The 17,019-nt window shown below is 50.3% G+C and overlaps 6 protein-coding genes across 6 annotated transcripts; 3 read left to right on the top strand and 3 right to left on the bottom strand.

Moving 5' to 3' along the window:
- Positions 1–2,934: 2,934 nt before the first annotated feature.
- CABS01_11993 (uncharacterized protein) lies at positions 2,935–3,195 on the top strand (the record flags this gene model as incomplete). Its single annotated transcript, XM_060545347.1, has 1 exon — positions 2,935–3,195. The coding sequence occupies one exon, from the start codon at positions 2,935–2,937 to the stop codon at positions 3,193–3,195; it is 261 nt and encodes an 86-aa protein (XP_060396863.1).
- A 1,341-nt stretch (positions 3,196–4,536) lies between these two features.
- Positions 4,537–5,527, bottom strand: CABS01_11992 (C2H2 type zinc finger domain-containing protein; the record flags this gene model as incomplete). The annotated part of the gene is made up of 2 exons (XM_060545346.1): positions 4,537–5,358; positions 5,444–5,527. 2 exons carry the CDS (start codon positions 5,525–5,527, stop codon positions 4,537–4,539), a joined length of 906 nt encoding a protein of 301 aa, XP_060396862.1.
- A 2,216-nt stretch (positions 5,528–7,743) lies between these two features.
- Positions 7,744–9,054, top strand: CABS01_11991 (early conidial development-2; the record flags this gene model as incomplete). The annotated part of the gene is made up of 2 exons (XM_060545345.1): positions 7,744–8,737; positions 8,792–9,054. 2 exons carry the CDS (start codon positions 7,744–7,746, stop codon positions 9,052–9,054), a joined length of 1,257 nt encoding a protein of 418 aa, XP_060396861.1.
- A 609-nt stretch (positions 9,055–9,663) lies between these two features.
- On the bottom strand, positions 9,664–9,944 carry CABS01_11990 (uncharacterized protein; the record flags this gene model as incomplete). Its single annotated transcript, XM_060545344.1, has 2 exons — positions 9,664–9,819; positions 9,888–9,944. The coding sequence occupies 2 exons, from the start codon at positions 9,942–9,944 to the stop codon at positions 9,664–9,666; spliced, it is 213 nt and encodes a 70-aa protein (XP_060396860.1).
- Positions 9,945–10,401: 457 nt separating this feature from the next.
- On the bottom strand, positions 10,402–11,794 carry CABS01_11989 (uncharacterized protein; the record flags this gene model as incomplete). The annotated part of the gene is made up of 2 exons (XM_060545343.1): positions 10,402–10,911; positions 11,036–11,794. 2 exons carry the CDS (start codon positions 11,792–11,794, stop codon positions 10,402–10,404), a joined length of 1,269 nt encoding a protein of 422 aa, XP_060396859.1.
- A 1,271-nt stretch (positions 11,795–13,065) lies between these two features.
- On the top strand, positions 13,066–14,011 carry CABS01_11988 (metalloprotease 1; the record flags this gene model as incomplete). The annotated part of the gene is made up of 3 exons (XM_060545342.1): positions 13,066–13,278; positions 13,332–13,858; positions 13,921–14,011. The coding sequence occupies 3 exons, from the start codon at positions 13,066–13,068 to the stop codon at positions 14,009–14,011; spliced, it is 831 nt and encodes a 276-aa protein (XP_060396858.1).
- Positions 14,012–17,019: the final 3,008 nt, after the last annotated feature.

Genomic DNA, 17,019 nt, shown 5'->3' with positions numbered 1-17,019 from the left:
AAGAGGGGGTAGATACACTTTGCATGCCCTCTCATGCAGCTAGCAGCGATCCTTCGCAGCCTGCATATCACCACCTCAATTCGAGATGGTTTGGCCAATGGATGGCTTCCCCCAAAGTCTTGTTTTGGTAACTAAGATATCAGTCAACTGCGCAACGTTGGGCTGGAGCATTCTAGCGCACCATGCATCGTTCGGTAGCGACTGCTGCAGTAAGCACTATGCACTGATGCAGCCACAACAGTTGGCACAAGGCAGGCTTCAGTCACCGGATCAAAGTCTCCAGCGAGATGTGTGCATTGGCGGCCTCTAAAGACACTGCGAATCTCTACTAAGACCTATGGCCTCAACTGTTGTTTATCATTGACGAGCAACTACTGTAAACTCATTCTTCTACTCCAGAAGATCTGTCTTCGTGTAAGTTGAGACTGCCCAGACCACGTATTTGTCTGCCTGTTGGGTGGTTGGTCACATGTAATGGCGCCGAATCTGACGCCCGTTTACATTCGTTGTCAAAATAGAAAAAGTTATCGATGCCTTCGTGTCTCTCCGATCCTTTTCCCAGACAGTCGGAACTGCCTGAGGTGCGGGCTCCCTCTTTTGTCGAATTTGCTATCAAGGCCTCCAAGCAACAAGCCATCGAGACATGATCGGATCCGCGTTCTCAAACAATGATGCCTCACGCGGGGGATGACTTACACCAACGCAAGCCATGTCACCTCGGGCGACGCAGAAAAGCTTGGCAAAGAGATCACGAGAACGAGAAGCGTATTCTCAATACGCGCATGGTCAAGCTATCAATTTCCATTTCACCAGTCTCCATAGTGCCGATCTAAGACAAGCATTCACAGGAGCGGGCTCGTTATTCTATCCACAGAACCCTGAAGCTAGGCTAGTAGCCAGCCCGCCGCCAAATGCGGACCGAAGATGAGATTTCAACAACTACACAAGTTGGAGACAGTAATGAGTGATACAGTGCACCGTCCTCGACAGCTTCATTCTCGTCTTCTGAATGAGGCTAAAAAGGGGAGGCTAGTGCCGGCGGGGCAGTTCCGAGGGTTCTTAAGCCAAGCGGAAGTAGCGGCCCGGATGGAGCTTCGTGTCATGCCAGTGCAGCATGCGTTTTTCGCAACCGTAAAGCCGGAAGCCCGGTTGCCGGCAGGTTGTGGCACTGAACGGCTCCATAAGTACGGAGCACTCCATACGGATAGAATGTATCTTATTACCTGAAAGTAAGTTTAATTGCCAACTCCTGTATGTTGTGAAACAGACCCAGATCCAGCTACTGTATATGATAACTTGCGATGGAACTTCGGAACATGCCCGCGCTGAGCAGATTTGCACCAGACGGATTGGTCTTCGGCGTTCTGAGCCTCCTGCTGAGAATGGAGTCAGTTGCGGCTCATTGCTATCTGTAAAAATTGAAGAGTATTCAGACGATCTTCCAGCAACACGTCTTTCAAGTTGGATCAGACCACCAATCGCAATCTTTCGTCCTGAAGCGCTCAGCCCTAGCCTAAGGCTTTTCACACTGAGAGCCCTAACCTTGGCTTTCTTGGGCTGATTACCGCGTACTGACAAGCATTTTGACTCTGGGCTGGTCCGCATCACTCAAAATTAGCCCTGACTCGTTACCGGGCTGCCTAACAGGGGCTCAGCGTCCAGCAGGAGTCAGGGCTGCAATTTCAGGGGCATCTCATAATGACCCGCCTGTGTCATGGTCTACCTGCCGTACCGAGTACAGTGGCACCCCACTGTACCTCCAGGAGAATGAGTTAGCTGAGCAGCCCATCCGTACGGGCACGGGGGTCATAGTCAGCGCTAGCACACAAAGTCAATGAGTTTGCAGTACAAGCGGGCAATGACTACTGGAGCAGTAATCGACAAATTGTTACAATTTTCATGGCGTACTTTTCTACCCAATTCCGGCAATGCTTTCCACTAGGATTGTAATGCATTTGTATCTAAAGTTTAAATCCCACTTTTCAACCCTAGTTCACCTCCAAACGAGGTCCTCGTACAAGGTAAGAGGCAATTCCCTGTAGCCGAGCATGTGGTCTACATTGAGGACCCATGAGACTTACATATAGTAGATTAACCTTTCACACACCTGCGATAAATGACTTTAACGTTGTATGCTCAACTGATGTCCACGCCCATTGACAAGTCCCATGCATCAGTCAAGGGTGTACCACTGCGATCTTTCGGCGGGAGTTTGCCGTAATAGCCGATATCGCCGTCACGATCTCTGTTCATACGGTTGCGTACGTGGCAGAGGATGAGATTGGGATACCAGTGTAATACTTCCGGAGCTCGCGGGGTCCTCTTGTATCCGAGTTGACCGCCTCCCCCCCCCCCCCCCCCCCCCCCCCCCCCCCTCCCTCCTTCTCATTTATCGACGAATATCGGCGCCTAAGGCGCGGTGAGTGGTAGACGGTGAGATTGGTGCGGCAGGCGGCTTTTGCCCAGCCCGCGCGGGTCCCTTTTTGTGCCGCGCTTGCCCCCCCCCCCCCCCCCCCCCCCTTCTCGGGTGATATTATAGCCGCAAAATTGAATGATTCGTGCGCTCGACTAGGTCTACTGTTGCAATATGCAAAAGTGATTTTGGTTGGGTGAGAATAGCCTGAGAAGCCATCATTAATCTAGGCTCCTTGCTGGGCCCATCAGCGAGCCTTCATGTCCTTGGCGTCAAGGAGTTGACGACAGTCTAGCGACATAAGTATGTTTGATCAGTATTCAGGTATTTGCCCCCACGGAAAAACTACAAGAAGGCGCAGGCTCCAGTATCAACATTAGAGATGTCCATCGCCCAAGCAGCTTTCCATGCCACTTCGCTAGAGACAATTTTTCAAACCAAAGGTGAGCAGCGCCGATGGTGCATCAAATTTGCCGGGTCCATGAAGCTGATGGTATGATACCAGAAACAACTAGCCCGCAATGAAGTTCACTGCCGCCATCTGTCTTGTTGCAGGCTATGCCAGCCTCGCTGCTGCTGCCGGTTGCCAGGTCGAGCTCCTTAACATTAACCAAGCAGTTGTTGGCACTGGTTGCGTGCAAATGAACTACTACGCCAACATCTACGACTCCACCAGACGCGCAGGCTACACTGTCAACGCTAACAGCAACTGCGGCCTTAGCTTCGGCAACATTCAAGTTATCCCCGATGGGTACTCTTTGCGTCAAGCAGGCTACTGTTAAGTGGAGAGGCGTCGGCATTAATCTCGATGATTCTCATGGAGAAGGTTCTTGGGTATTATATAATAAAGACATCAATTCTAGTAAAGCATTGTTTCGTTGTATGCAATCCCATCAATCTACAGTGTGTTGGCTTATCGTTGTCATCAACTCATGTCAAGATCGCTTTGCTGGCTATCAAGTTGACGGAACGAGTGCACATAGCACAACGGTTCCTACTCGCCTTCATTAATGATTGCCATAGAATGAAGATTCCAGAAGGAATAATCGACGCTGTAGAGACAAGTCCTGTCCTCTGCTTTCTTGTCCGATCTTGCCGACGCTACTAGTAACATATGCATCGGTAGTTAACTATCTAGAAGTGGGTTGCACATCGTTAGACGCTAAAGTACTTCCCGGCACTGAAACTCAAAATCCCGTCATAGTAGACTTCTTTGAACTTAATTATGACATAAAATATTGAATCCGATTTAAGCTTAACTTTAGCTTCCTTGAACCAAATTCACCACTATCTTACCCCAAACAAACGCATATGAGACTTGAGTCTATGTCGGGATAATTACTACTAGACAGTCCGAGATCAACACTGCCGAATTAAATCCGCCTACCTACCTTATGCTCACTATTATGCGCAAACATCTTTTTTCATGGCCCAACATGTAAGGTGATGCATACTCTTTCTCAGGCTTAACGGATGTCATCCTAGTAACGTGATTGATGGGCGGCTTGGAAGGCTGGGTCATCATCTTGTCTTGGCTCGTCGTACGCATCTTTCACGGTTTGCCATCCCACTTCACAAGATCCACTCAATACTCAAAATCGGGACACTTTGCGGGATACCGTCTTATTGCGAACTTCATAGTTGCGAGAATTTCCCTGCTCGTCTCAGTGAAATGTGTTTGCGCTTAGTGCCTGGAGCTATCATTGAACTAGAGCAGCGTTTTGGGCACTGATTGTATTGCAGCTTCTCTTCGTTGGTTCATTGCTACCGGTTCTCTCTTGCTAAGACTTCAAGGCCGCTCTCAAGAGAAAGGCCAGCGGGCATACTTCTGTACGCCAGGCTGCAACATCCCTACTTGTTTATCGCCATAGTAAAGGATCTTGGCTCAGGCGTCTGGGGACATCGTATCCTAGCTTCATGTTGTTTAAGGTCTTCTCTGGTTCGAATTATGATGACACATGATTATATGTATTCACTTCTACATAGTGTCACCCGGGCATGGACTTGCGAGCTCAAGACCTTGAGATAGTAGGTCACCTGCAGCCGTTTGGTTTGGTTGGGAAGCCTGGCTTGACTGCGGGTAACTCTCAGAGGACTGCAGGTGTGCATGACTCTTGCCCCGGTTACGGCACGGTCGAGCAAATAGAGTGTTCCTCTTCCGCAAATGCATCTTGCTGAAGTGGCTCCTCTGCATTGGTATCGTCATTAGTGAAGAGTTCATAGAAGAGGCCACTGGAGCTGAATAGGACAATGTCTCCGGATGGATGCTTGAAAGGGCGCGGAGAACTCACCATGTTATCCAGCCGGCTGAACAGCCTGCCACATAATGCGTAGGGGCATGGAATGCTTGGTTTGTGAGAACGAAGATGACGCCTATAGTCCTTGGGGTATGTGAATCCAATACCGGATGACGCACAGTCGGGGCGCGGACAGAAGAAAGTCTTGGCGTGTGTTGAATGGTGCTTCCGAAGGTCACAGGCACGCTCAAACGCAGCGAGGGATCGGCATGCAGCGTAGCTGCACCGCCAGTCACCATTTTCATCTTGAAAGCCTATCTGGTAAACGTCCTGAGGGACCCAGCTGTCGTCGACGTCCGTTGGTTCGGAGCTGTTCGTCTCGCTCGGACTGGGGTAAATATCGCTAGTAGGAGCGTCAAACCAGTCGTCAGACAGAGCAGTCATGCTCTCGTTCCAACCCGCGGTGTACGTCGTGGGTGATGTATCGAAAGAGAAATCTAGCCCTGGGTCCAAGTCACCCCCTGGCGTGGTCGGAAGTTGATGAGTGATGTCGTGAGTCCCTCCAACTGTATCGTAAGTGGTGGCGAGGTTGCTGCTAGTAAGACTGTGGTGCGTGGCTGTATGCATTACGTTCATCAGACCAGATGTTTCTACGTTGACCAAGCTTTGCGGCTCAGGCAGTGTGTCCAGGCCAGACGCCATGGTAGTCTGAAAATCGAAGTGTCGGTCAGATGCATCATCTCTCTGTACTCGAGTAAGTCTCGCCGTTACGAGTAAGATCAGCAGTACGTACGATTGTATCCGGAAACTCTCCATCATTGAAAGAGAATGTAGCAGCAAAGTAGTGGTATGCGTTTAGAAATGACGCGTCGAACATGGTGAAATAGAAGATTTTGTCCCGTGGAAGATCCGTATCAACGTGGAAAGTTGCTTATACAGCACGGCGTAGTAACAAGAGGCTGGTTTACTTGGAGGCACTCGATAAGATAAATGTGCAACGGCATTTTGGTTGAAGATCTCTCTTAGTTCCTTGGTTTGCGAGTCATTGCAAGCAGGGCCTTTTGTTGATGAGCATGGAGGAATAATCACGAGGGCCAGGTTTCGCGGCATTCCCGTCAGATGAGTCGCGTGCCGTAAACGAAATACAGCTGTAACTTAAGACTGGCAATTGATAGGATGAGCGGCCTCCGTCAAGGGGTTCCGAGATCGAGTAAACAATTGGTTGGCTTGGTTCAATCTAATTATCAAGTACTTGAAGTATCCGTATCTACGAGCCGTAATCGGGGTTATGGAAACCCGCCCCTATGGTTCAACAACGATGGAAGATGATCGGCGAGAATAAGCTTTGCTGGCGTCAAACCATGATGTTGAGTCAATTTGCTGCCTAATTTAATTAAATAACCTAAGCTCTCAATCCATCTACTGCGGTGCCTAGCGTCAAATACCACGTTACAAAATCCTCAGCCATGAGCTTTGCAAATGTATGGTAATTCTAGGGTATTAGACTGACTGCCCAGATCCAGGTTACTTTCTGCCTTCTCACGTTGAGGCTGTTAGTGGGAATCCCGTATATCTCTCATCATGGGAGACACGGGCTGAAGTCCGCAGATAAAGAACATTGATGAAAGCCTGAACACCGTGGGGCATCTCGCCATCACACTAAAGAGCTAAAGAATGCTCTGATTCTTTTGCGACCTCTCTTCCATCATATTGGAGTTACTTGGGGCTTGTGCTCTCTGGCATAGAGAGAAGGACGCTTTTAGGGGTATCAGGGGTCTAGCCTTGATAATCCTCCTTTCGAGAGGACTTGATGCGACTTTTGGCCTTTCGTTTCTTAGTTAAGGATGACCGCAGAACTTTTGACATGCGGTCACCTCCGCCGATCTCGTAGAATAATTTCTATGGCGTAGGTTCACCTGTAACTTTGTGGTTAATGTGGAGAAATGACTATAGTAGACAATCCTGTCACCGCTGCGGTTCGAGGATTTACGAGTTGCTACGGGAGGTAGGCTAGCCACCTGCTTCAGCGAATCCGGACACCAGTTTTTGCTGTTCGAAACCAACCTGATAGTCGTTCTACCGCGTCATTCCGCGAGACCACGCTGGCCGGTTCTAATTATCATGTGGCGATTGATGATGCAATCGAGTAAGTAAACACACTGGCCCGTCCCGAACTGTCGAGGAGACGGCGTGTCGCAAGGTGAGGGGTACTGCACGCCTAAGTATGGCAGGTCGCAACAGAGCTCCTAAGCCAGAACTACCTAGATGGGTGAAGCGTAGAAACAGTGCTTCTTAAAGTTGAAAAGCATGGCAAAATACAACGCAGAGAGGTGTTCCGTGACTCGAAGCCAACAGAACCTCTAAAGGTCATTTTAGTGGCTTCAAGGGATACGCAGAGCTTATGGAGTATATGCAGGGCAACAATGCCAGAAGCTCGTCTTGTGACGTGATCAGATTGGTAGATTGTGGATGGCCGTGCCATCAACGCTATACACATTAGCCTGTCGTCTTTTCCACCTATGACGCTCTGGAAACATGTTTGAAGCAAATAGAAAGGAGAAGCTTCAAGCAAAGAAAGACACCGAGTTGTACGAGTTATTATCGATGCTTCAAGTTTGTTAGTGGAAGTGCTGTGTGCCCTGTGCCTTGATGTGTGTGGAGGAATAGTCACTTAGTAATAATGCTGCTACTCTGAGAGTTGCCGTGAACAAAAAGGCGATCAAAAGCTGGGGAATCAAAAGACCTTAATGATTTCGACCCTTGCACTTGATCAATGCGCCCGGCAAGCGGAAACTGATGGATCAGCGACGCGGGTGTCTCCAGCTGCTTCATGAAGGTGGGCCGACGGAGTGCTGGCCGCCAGTATCGCGCGAATCATGAACGAATCCGACCGGGAATAATCCACTGAGTACACCTCTTCAACGTTGCGGCCGATGCAACTGACAAGGGTACGATTTGCTTCTTGTTCATAGACAGACTACAAGTCTTCAAAATGTATATAAATCTTTGGCCGACAACGAAAAGGACAGCCAGTCAATCCAATTCAAATCATCACTCGTTCTCATTCATTACTTCTACGTCCAAAAGAACACCATGTCGCCCAAGTCGAATCCCCATGTTCTCATCATCGGTGCCGGGCTAAGCGGCCTCACACTTGCTCAGATACTCCGCAAGAACAACATCTCTTTCTCCATCTTTGAAAGGGACAGCAGAGCCGATGCTAGAGCTCAAGGATGGGCCATCGCCTTACACGGCCCTCTACTAGCTGAACTATCGGCGTCGATGCCCGCAGACCTTGGCCCCATCGAACAAACCAACCATCTGAGCCCTCTCGACCATATTCCGGCACAGTTCGTATTCTACGACGTCAGCAAGCCCTCGTGGCGAGTTGGTGTCACGGACGATGAGACTGGGAAAATTGTTCGTGCCAACCGTCAGCGTCTCCGTGACTGGCTTCTACAACATCTGCCGGTGCAGTTCAATAAACGTCTAGTACGACTCGAGGAGCAAGACGACAAGGTGGTGGCACACTTTGAAGATGGAAGCTCGGAGACCGGAAACATCCTTGTTGGGGCTGAGGGAAGTCGGAGCTTGGTGCGTCAGCACATCTTGGGCGGGCAAGATGTCATGACGCCGCTCCCTGTGGGCTCGCTAGTTGGCGAAATTGAACTCGAGGTTAATGAAATGAAGCATCAGCTTGAACTGGGTCATTCTGCCTACATCGTCTTGGACTCATCGCCCGAGAACCGATGGCAAGCAAGCCTTTTCGCCGCCATGAACAAGATCAGCCCGGATAAGAAGACGGGGTACTTCTACTTCATCCTTCACTGGATCGACCAGGAAGCTGCCAAGAGCACAGAAGAGAAGCCATTTTGGACCGTTACCGCCTCACGAGAGGAGTTAATGGCATTCGCGAAAGAAAACACGAAGAATTATCCCGACAGTCTGCGCGTGTTAGTCGACAAGGTGCCTGTTGAGAGATACAAGAAGCCGGGGATTGTGCTTCAGAGTGTGCAATTGACAGTCGATCAACTGCCTGCTGGCAGGATCACTCTGGCCGGGGATGCCGCTCACTCGATGACGCCATGTAAGTATGCAATCATGGATTGAAGGGAATTCAAAGCTAATCCAATCCCCATAGTCCGAGGAGAGGCCGGTGTTTGTGCACTGACAGATGGCTTGAGGCTGGGCGACGCCATCACAAGCATCCACAACGCTGGGGGACAGGGTCCTGATGTGGTGAAGTACATCGGCGAGTATCGCGACGACATGATTGCCAGAGGAGCAAGAGCTATCAGTGTGTCCAATCCGGTGCTGGAGGATCATTCCAAAGACGCTGAATATGAGTTTTACACGTGTGGAAAGAAGGTCTTGCCGCTCTCTGAAGAGACTATCACCATTTGATGTCTAGTTGCCACTCCCGTCTATATTTTTCCTTCTCTATTAGTCTTCTATTCAGATTTTCTCTCACTGGACCTCACATACATGAGTCGTAAAACACCTTGTTTCAAATCGATCCTCAAGTTTGTGTCTTACTTTGGCCATGTATCCTGCGTTTATCGGCATGTTTTGATGAGATGATAGAATGTTACACTACTTAAGCATTTCGTTCCATTAGTACAGTACACTCAGCACAAGACTTTCCCCATTGTCACAATAATCAAGATACAACAAAGGTAGTTTACCCGCAGATCCTAAATGCGCTATCTTGTAATAATAGGCAGGCAGGACTGAGAGGGTGTCAACAGCATGGTGTTACACATCATCCAGCCGAGCTCCCGCCTGCTTGTTATTTGAAGCGCATGAAAAACGGAAGGAGTGGTTTCACTGTTGTAACTCTTTCTTCAATTCAACCATGGTGTTAAGGCACCACAAGGAGCCTAAGTAGCGGGTATCTTGCCGCAACTATTTTGTCCCCCTCAGATAAGAGTTGTAGATACGACCTGCAACTCTGCGGCAAGTGGGCGCGCTATAGGCACATAGTCAAGGCGACCCTAATGCTAGCTGGATACTTCATTTAGGGCAGTTGGCCACATTGGAAGACCCAGGACCGTTTCTCGTGCAAGACTGTCCTTCCTTCCCGTCACAGCTGCCTGAAGAGCAAAACAAGCGGACGCCGCTGATGTTCTCCTGACATTCTCCCTTGGCCGTGCATTTACCCTCCTGAGCCTATTTGACGATCCGACACGCAAATTAGTGGACTGATTTAGAGAGAGCTGGCTGGTTTGACGACATACCAGAGCAGTGGTTGCAAAACCAAGCACCGCAGCGATGAGAAGCTTGTTGACCTGCATTTTGATGTCTGATTAGGCGGAGTGGTGGTGCGGGTAGTTAACGTTAGCCGCTGCGGTGCTCGGGAATTCCAGTGGGTTCTTATATGCTCTGTTGACGAGGAACATGATCTGCATTGCGAGAGAGTTACAGCTCGGAAAGTATGGACGGCTTTGTGTTTGAGGCTTTGATCACTCTGGTGTACCACTCAATCTATTTCAGACACGACCACCTGGTTAGAGTTCATAAATATTGGAGCATAGCCACAGGCCTTCATTCCCGACGAAATAGACAACTCGTTGATTAACTCGTTGATCAACCAGTTTTTCGAGCCTAAGAAGGAAACAAATTTTGATTACCTTTCAGTTATTGCAATACAGAATCCCAGACGAAGCGTTAGTAGTTACATCACAGCTAATCAATCAACATAACCAGCGTAAACCTTCGCAGCCCAAGCTTTCTCTTATGACTAGCTGTACTCTATAGAACTCTGCCGCCATCAATGCTCCCGTGTTCAACAAATGTGTAAGACTCTAGAACAGAGCTACTAACACCAGTCACGAGATTCACATTCGATACCCATAGCGAGACTTCCCTCTCGCAGGAATCGTCTCCAACAAACTTATGGCCCACTCTCAAAAGGTAAACAACCCGAACCTTCTTCAACTGCTTGAGGAAAATACCGTGCATCTCTTTGATCAATCTCTTCCACCACTCCTTCGGATACGTAGCACGCAGGTTGTCGGCAATCAGCATTACATCGTCCTGTAGCCGATAGACACGCCAGTCTCCCGAACCCACGTTGTCATTCGTAAAGAAGCCTGTAGGGGGTACAGGGATGCTACCGGGGCCTTTGGAGCCTCTGACTGAGCCGAAGTCGTGTCCAACGGTTGTCTTGATGAGCATGACCGACATTCTCTGTGCAGTGGTGAACGGAACGATTGAGCTTCTCTCGAGGCGAGGAGGCTCAATAGTGTCTATCTCTTGTGCCTGCAGTGAATAGATCAGCAAGAAAGTTTCTCCTCGGGAACTAAGTTGGCCTGGACGATGAGACTCGGGAAAACAGTGTTCAAGAATAATAGGATATAGATAAACGGGGAAACTGAAGCCATACCTTAACTCCATGCTGGTAAAGCACAAGCCGGGACTTGTGCAGAGAACGCAACAGCTCAATCTGACGATCCATGCTAGCCGCCGCGATGTACGCCTTCATGAAAACCAGCTCGATAATGGCGATACTCCGCAGTGTCACATAATCCTTCAGCCTCATAGTCGTCGAACTCTTCAACACCACCGCGATATAAATGAGCGAGAAGAAGTTGACAAACGGCGTATCAGACCACACAAACCGCCCCGCTCGTCGCAGGGCGAGGATAAACCGCAACCAGCTTCGACGGCACGAGAAGACAGACACGACGAAGCAGAAGCCAAATGTACAGGCGACGAAGACGTTGAGAACCATGTCGGACAGGAAGAGGTTCATGGCGATGGCGGAGGCAAGTGATGCGCTCAGGAGGAGAAGGCCCGTGTTTGTGAAGTACAGCTCGGCGAGGTCGCCATCATTGTCGTTGGAGAGAATTGAGGTGTACCCGTCTAGGAGAACCGAGCGAGAGTTTGAAATTCCAGGTTGAGTCTTGCGGCGGAAGGGCGCCAGCCTGATGACGATCGTAACGAGATTGAGAAGTTCTTTAATGAGAACGGTCAGGCAACTGTGCAGAAGCAAAGCGCTCGCGAAGTTGATATCTTCATCCCAGGTGACCATATCGTCTTGGTTTAGAATTGCTGTTTTCGCGAGGTTGAGAGATAGAAGGAGTGAGACCAGGCTGGATGATGATGATGAGCAGCAGGCTGCCGAAAGCCGAGGGATTCCCATCCTTGCACAGCCTGCCTCGAAGCGAATAGATGAGGCGTCACTCTAAGACACATTTGTGAGCTTCTATGTCCACTGTTGTTCCTCTTGGCTGAAGTAAAGCAGTCCGAAGTTGGTGAGGATATTTTAAGTGTATGCTCTTGGGAATTGAAACCCAGACAATTTGACAAGAAGAGGATGGCAACCACTTCATAATCATGACTTAGAGGTTTTTCTAGTCTGTCTTATACGTTTCAGCTGGCTTGTCTTTACGAATTCACATGAGTGAGCCCCATTGCAGACAGAATCTCGCCTGCAACCTACAAGTTCTCATTCCCAGAAGACATTGAGACCTCCACAACCCCGGCAGTTCAACATGTTTCCGCTGTATCTGGCTCTAGAACGCACTGAATCTCCCATCCCCAGTCTTGTAGCCTTTTCCCCATCATTTCATTTGAACCCTTTGGCCAATCAATGTATGGTAGGATGAACCTACTGTGTAGATGAACTTCGGTTTTCCGCTCGAGGCGATCTAGGAGCAACTGCATTATAGAGCTCTTGTCGCCCTTGCCTTGTGTATCTACTAATTACTTCCTGAACTGGATCGACGTCTCGTTGCATTTAGTCAAAGAAAAAAAAAGAAAAAAAAAGAATAGAACGTCTAAGTGGTCATTGGCATTGTGTAAGGTTCTCTCTGCGGTTTGTTTGTCATTAGCTCGACAGCCATGTATGGTGAGTATTTCAGAAAAGGAACCCACTGATGTATCATCTCCTCGTGATGAACGTAGGCTGGCTTTTTGTTCAGAGAACGGAACGACCGGCTTCGTTGCACTTCACCGAAGCTAGTGTGTTAGAGTTCAAGGCCACAAATAGCTCATCTCTTTCAGCGCTCGGTGGTGATCCATATAACCAATGACAAAGGCATTTAAATCATCTTGCATCTATGTCAGGTGCAGCATGTCGTCAACCTCGAGAAGAAGCTGTACGTATCGCAATATCTTTCTCAAACGACGTCATGTTGCAAGTCGGTTCGGATTCGTTTCTTACCACCTTCTCTAATGAACAATCCTTGCAATGGGGTGCTAATCGACCCCTCCGCCAATCTATCTTAACGAGAATACGAAGTCTTCAAAAACCTTGGCAAAGTGGCTACGCGTCTGCCGTTATCCCCTAATACCCCGGGTCGAATCTTTATTCGACTTCCAAAATAAACATCGTCACTCACTGAGAGAACCTGCCCTCGCCGGACTCAAAACAGTCTTTACCGTCGCAGGAACCGCATTACAGCCGTCGCGATGCTGTTTTCTCTGCTCTTGAGTGCCTCACTGGCACAGGCATCCCTGCACTCTCTAACTTCCTTCTGCGGAACCCCGGACCCCAGCGATCAGCAAATCGCCAAATCGCTAGCAGGCAGAGACGTGAGCAGCGGGAGCAGCATTCTCGCAGCCAACATTTCCGTTCCGGTTTATCTCCATTCAATTGCCCCCAATGAAACAGCTCTCTTGAGTGTATGAGCATACTCATGTATTGATGATAGGCTGCCGAACTGACCAGACTCCAGCAAGCCACCCTCGAAGCGCAATTCCAAGTCCTACACGACACCTTCACCAAATACGGCATCACAATGACCCTAAGCGGCACCTCGCGCACCGTGAACGCAAGCTGGTCAACAGTCACGAACCCAACCGACGAACTCGCCATGAAATCCGCGCTCCGCAAAGGCACCTACCAAGCCCTCAACATCTACGTGCAAGCCATCCACCCGACCCTGGGCCGCTGCTTCTACCCGGAAGCCGACGCCTTCCCCGGGTCCGAGACGTTCATCCTGGACGGGTGCCAGATCGACGCCAACACGGTCCCCGGCGCGGACTCGCCTACGGGAAACGACCGCGGGTACATGGCGGTCCACGAGGTCGGACACTGGTTCGGGCTGCCGCATACTTTCCAGGGGGGATGTACCGGGACGGACTATGTGGATGATACGCCCGCGCAGGCTACGCCGTCTTGGAATTGTACGGTTGGGCAGGATACGTGTCCCGGTTTGCCGGGCGTGGATCCTCTTTACAACTTTATGAATTATCAAGCAGAGTAAGTCTTGTCACCTGGAGATATGTCGGCCAAGTTGCGCGGTGGACTGACGAGATCTGTAGTAACTGTTGGAACGAGTTTACGCCTGGACAAGTGCAGCGAATGCATGAGCAGTGGGCGACATTTAGGGCGAACAGCACAGTCTCAAAGTGAAAAGGCTATCCTTCAGCCCTACACTTGAAAGAACATCAGCTTAATTAGAGACATCTTGCACTTGATTCGATACTTGCATATCCCCACGGACCTGCCACGGATGCACTTGTTGAGGGGGATCGCGAGTATCCGCGGCATCATATCAACCTCAACGACGCGCCATCAGGTCGTCCGCAAGCCAAAAAAATCATCCGATAGCATCTTAGACCAAAAAGAAATCCAAACATGGTGCAAAAAGGCAAAAGAAACTCCTCGACGGGGAATTGAACCCCGGTCCCCTGCGAATCGTGGGATTTCCCCGGTGACAAGCAGATATCCTCACCACTAGACTATCGGGGATTGGTGGATGTGGGCATCCAGTGATAGTTGGTTGGGTGGAGAGGCGACAAGCTGCTATATATAGTGTAACCAGAGGATGGGCCCACAGGCTTCAGCGCACGAGCATGCAGCGACCTGTCTACCGCCCCTCAGAAATCTTGCGCATGACAGAAGGGTAACGAATTGCTTCCTGATGGATGTAACGGAAAGTGCGTTCTCTACTGAAAGCCAATATGGACTCTTGATAGGATTAGACATGCTCTTGGTGTTGTAAACAGGATTGTGCATCCCACAACCCTTACCTTTTGCCAATAAGTCCGGTCAGCACACACACCTCATCCTTCAAAAGCCCACCAGTCCCACGACGAGCCAAATATAAATGGCGGGGTTCATGGTAAAGCTCATCTGTCAAGAGAAAGAGGTGGCTTACATCGCCGGAGATGGTGGCCCGCATGCGGCACCTATTGGACCCGTCAAACGCTACCAAAGAATCAACCATGTATGAGGCGACCGAGGCCCCGACGTGCCTTGCACATTCTCTTGCTCGGTGATTTGGAAGTTCTCCTGCAAAGCCAGGCAAGAATGCCAAACGCATCAAGTCTGCCTCGCGGCCATTAACCGGCCGCAATAGCCACGACAGGGAACCTGAAGCCTCTGTGGCCATCAACCGTCACTGCTAAACTGCGGACCAACAAGTCCAAGCAAGTCGGAGTACGCCTCGCCGGTGCAGGTAGAATCAATCATGTGAGAGCCAGGCCAGGGTTCAGACTGCCATGCTGGCCACCTTCCTGTTCATCCGGTTCGGCTTCCAACAGTGTCAAGACTATGAATCATGAGCAAACATCCGACATCCGCGTCGCTAGCGCCAACACCACGACCGTCGCCTCACCGCATCATGTCCAACGTAGGCGACAAGCGCATTCACGCCCGACCCTCCTCGTGGCCAAGTAGGCCAAGCAAGCTAAACGGTCAAAAGGAACAGAAGAGGACTCCGACTGACAATCGCTAGCGCGATAATGGCAAGCAAGCTCGGCAGACCGCGGCTGTAGGCGGTGTAAGCGAGGTCAATAGCGTGCGCTGGGGAACGATGGACGCTCTGTCGTGATACCTACACTGCAGCAATGCAGCATTGCAGTAGGTAGTCCAACGTTGGCATGCGACGTAAGCGCCCATACTCAAAACCATGAACGTGGGTGATTGGCTCGAAGAACGCCATGCGGCCGCCGCGGTCCACTGCCGCGATAGTCATGAGAGACTGCGAAAATTGGAGAAAGTGCTTTGTCGATTATCTGCAGATGTGCTACGGCAGGCTGTGCCTTAGTCCGCCTGCGTGCTGCTAGAAGCGGGAAGACTTTCTGTCTGTGTGACATGAACTAGCCGTCTGGTGTGCCTGTGAAGAGGGGGTTGGGACCGCAGAATCGCGTGGTGGTTGTGACGGCCTCATGGGCGAGCCCCTCTTAAGAAATCGCCAGCCATCTGATTCAGAACAATGTATCTCGGAAAGAGTCCGAGCAACGCAGAAGACGTAGAGGAGAGAAAAGTACTGTCCAAATGCCATCGGAGCCGCTTCGGCGTGCAAATTCGGGTTCAGAAAACTGGTGTGCTACTCTGCGCGACCTCATCTGCGCCGCACGTAGCGTCGAGAGCTCTTGTGGAGGGAACATCGGTCTCTGGACAGCTTGCATACCCATCCGTGGTGTATTCGAAGTTCCAGAAAACGGTGAGAAATGCAGGATTGCGGCACGTCTCTCGGCCACGTTTTGAACCTCAATCTTGTAAGTCGAGAACACTGCAGTTTCCAGAAGCTTTGCTGTCAACGCAGGCAGTGCTGTATTTGACAATGTGAATTGGATGCTTGACGTCGATCAGACGGTCACAAACACAAGGTACCGCTCTCTTGGGTCAACCGGCCGGAAGAAAGAAGACCACGGCCCAACGATCCCCCAGCAAAGAAAAAGCTGATTCGGCAGACTGCGCCTCGTTTGTCAAGCCGACTTTCCAAATATGATTGTCTCGAGGGGCTGGCATCAAGATCAATGATTCAGACTCAATTCCGACCTGCCGCCTTCGTCGCTTCAAAGGCACCGCGCAGCACGATGGAACTGTTAGGGGTTTCCAAAGTCGCATTCAGTCCCTGTAGTTCAGGAGGTACTGATTGCTATCATTCAAGGATGTGATGCTCGGTTTGATCGCCGACACACTGGCGAAAATATGGACGAACCCCAAATGTAGGGCTTCGCGAAAAGGGTGATCCTCCGCGTACAAGTGGGTTTGTTGGGTCGTCTGGGGATGAATTCCTGGAGACCAACAGAGTTGAGCAACAGGGACAGCTGGGAACCTGAAGGGATTCGCAGAGGCTGTGGTCAGTGCGCTGTGCTCTGAAACGTAGGCTAAGGCTTAGTGGCCGTTTGAAACGGGAAGTTTCCCCTCGCTTGGAGGCCCCGAGGGAACGAATCTCAGCTCGTCATCTTTCTGTCGCCCGCAACGCGACACTCCGGAGGAATTGGCTTTGGCTTCTCTGACAAGTCACGCCTGATCAGACAATCTGCGGGCGGCGCGGAAAATTTGAGACGCCTTCGAACACGAGGACTTCATCCCATGTCAATGTTTGCGATCGGCTCAGGGGCTTAGATTGCGTGCAAGGCTGCCGGTAGTGCTTGTCTTGGCCCGACCATGTCGTTGGTCTTTGT

Source organism: Colletotrichum abscissum (genome assembly GCF_030869225.1).
Source record: "Colletotrichum abscissum strain IMI 504890 chromosome Unknown Scaffold_35.1, whole genome shotgun sequence".
NCBI classification, from domain to species: domain Eukaryota; kingdom Fungi; phylum Ascomycota; class Sordariomycetes; order Glomerellales; family Glomerellaceae; genus Colletotrichum; species Colletotrichum abscissum.
This window is presented reverse-complemented; position numbering and strand designations above follow the sequence as displayed.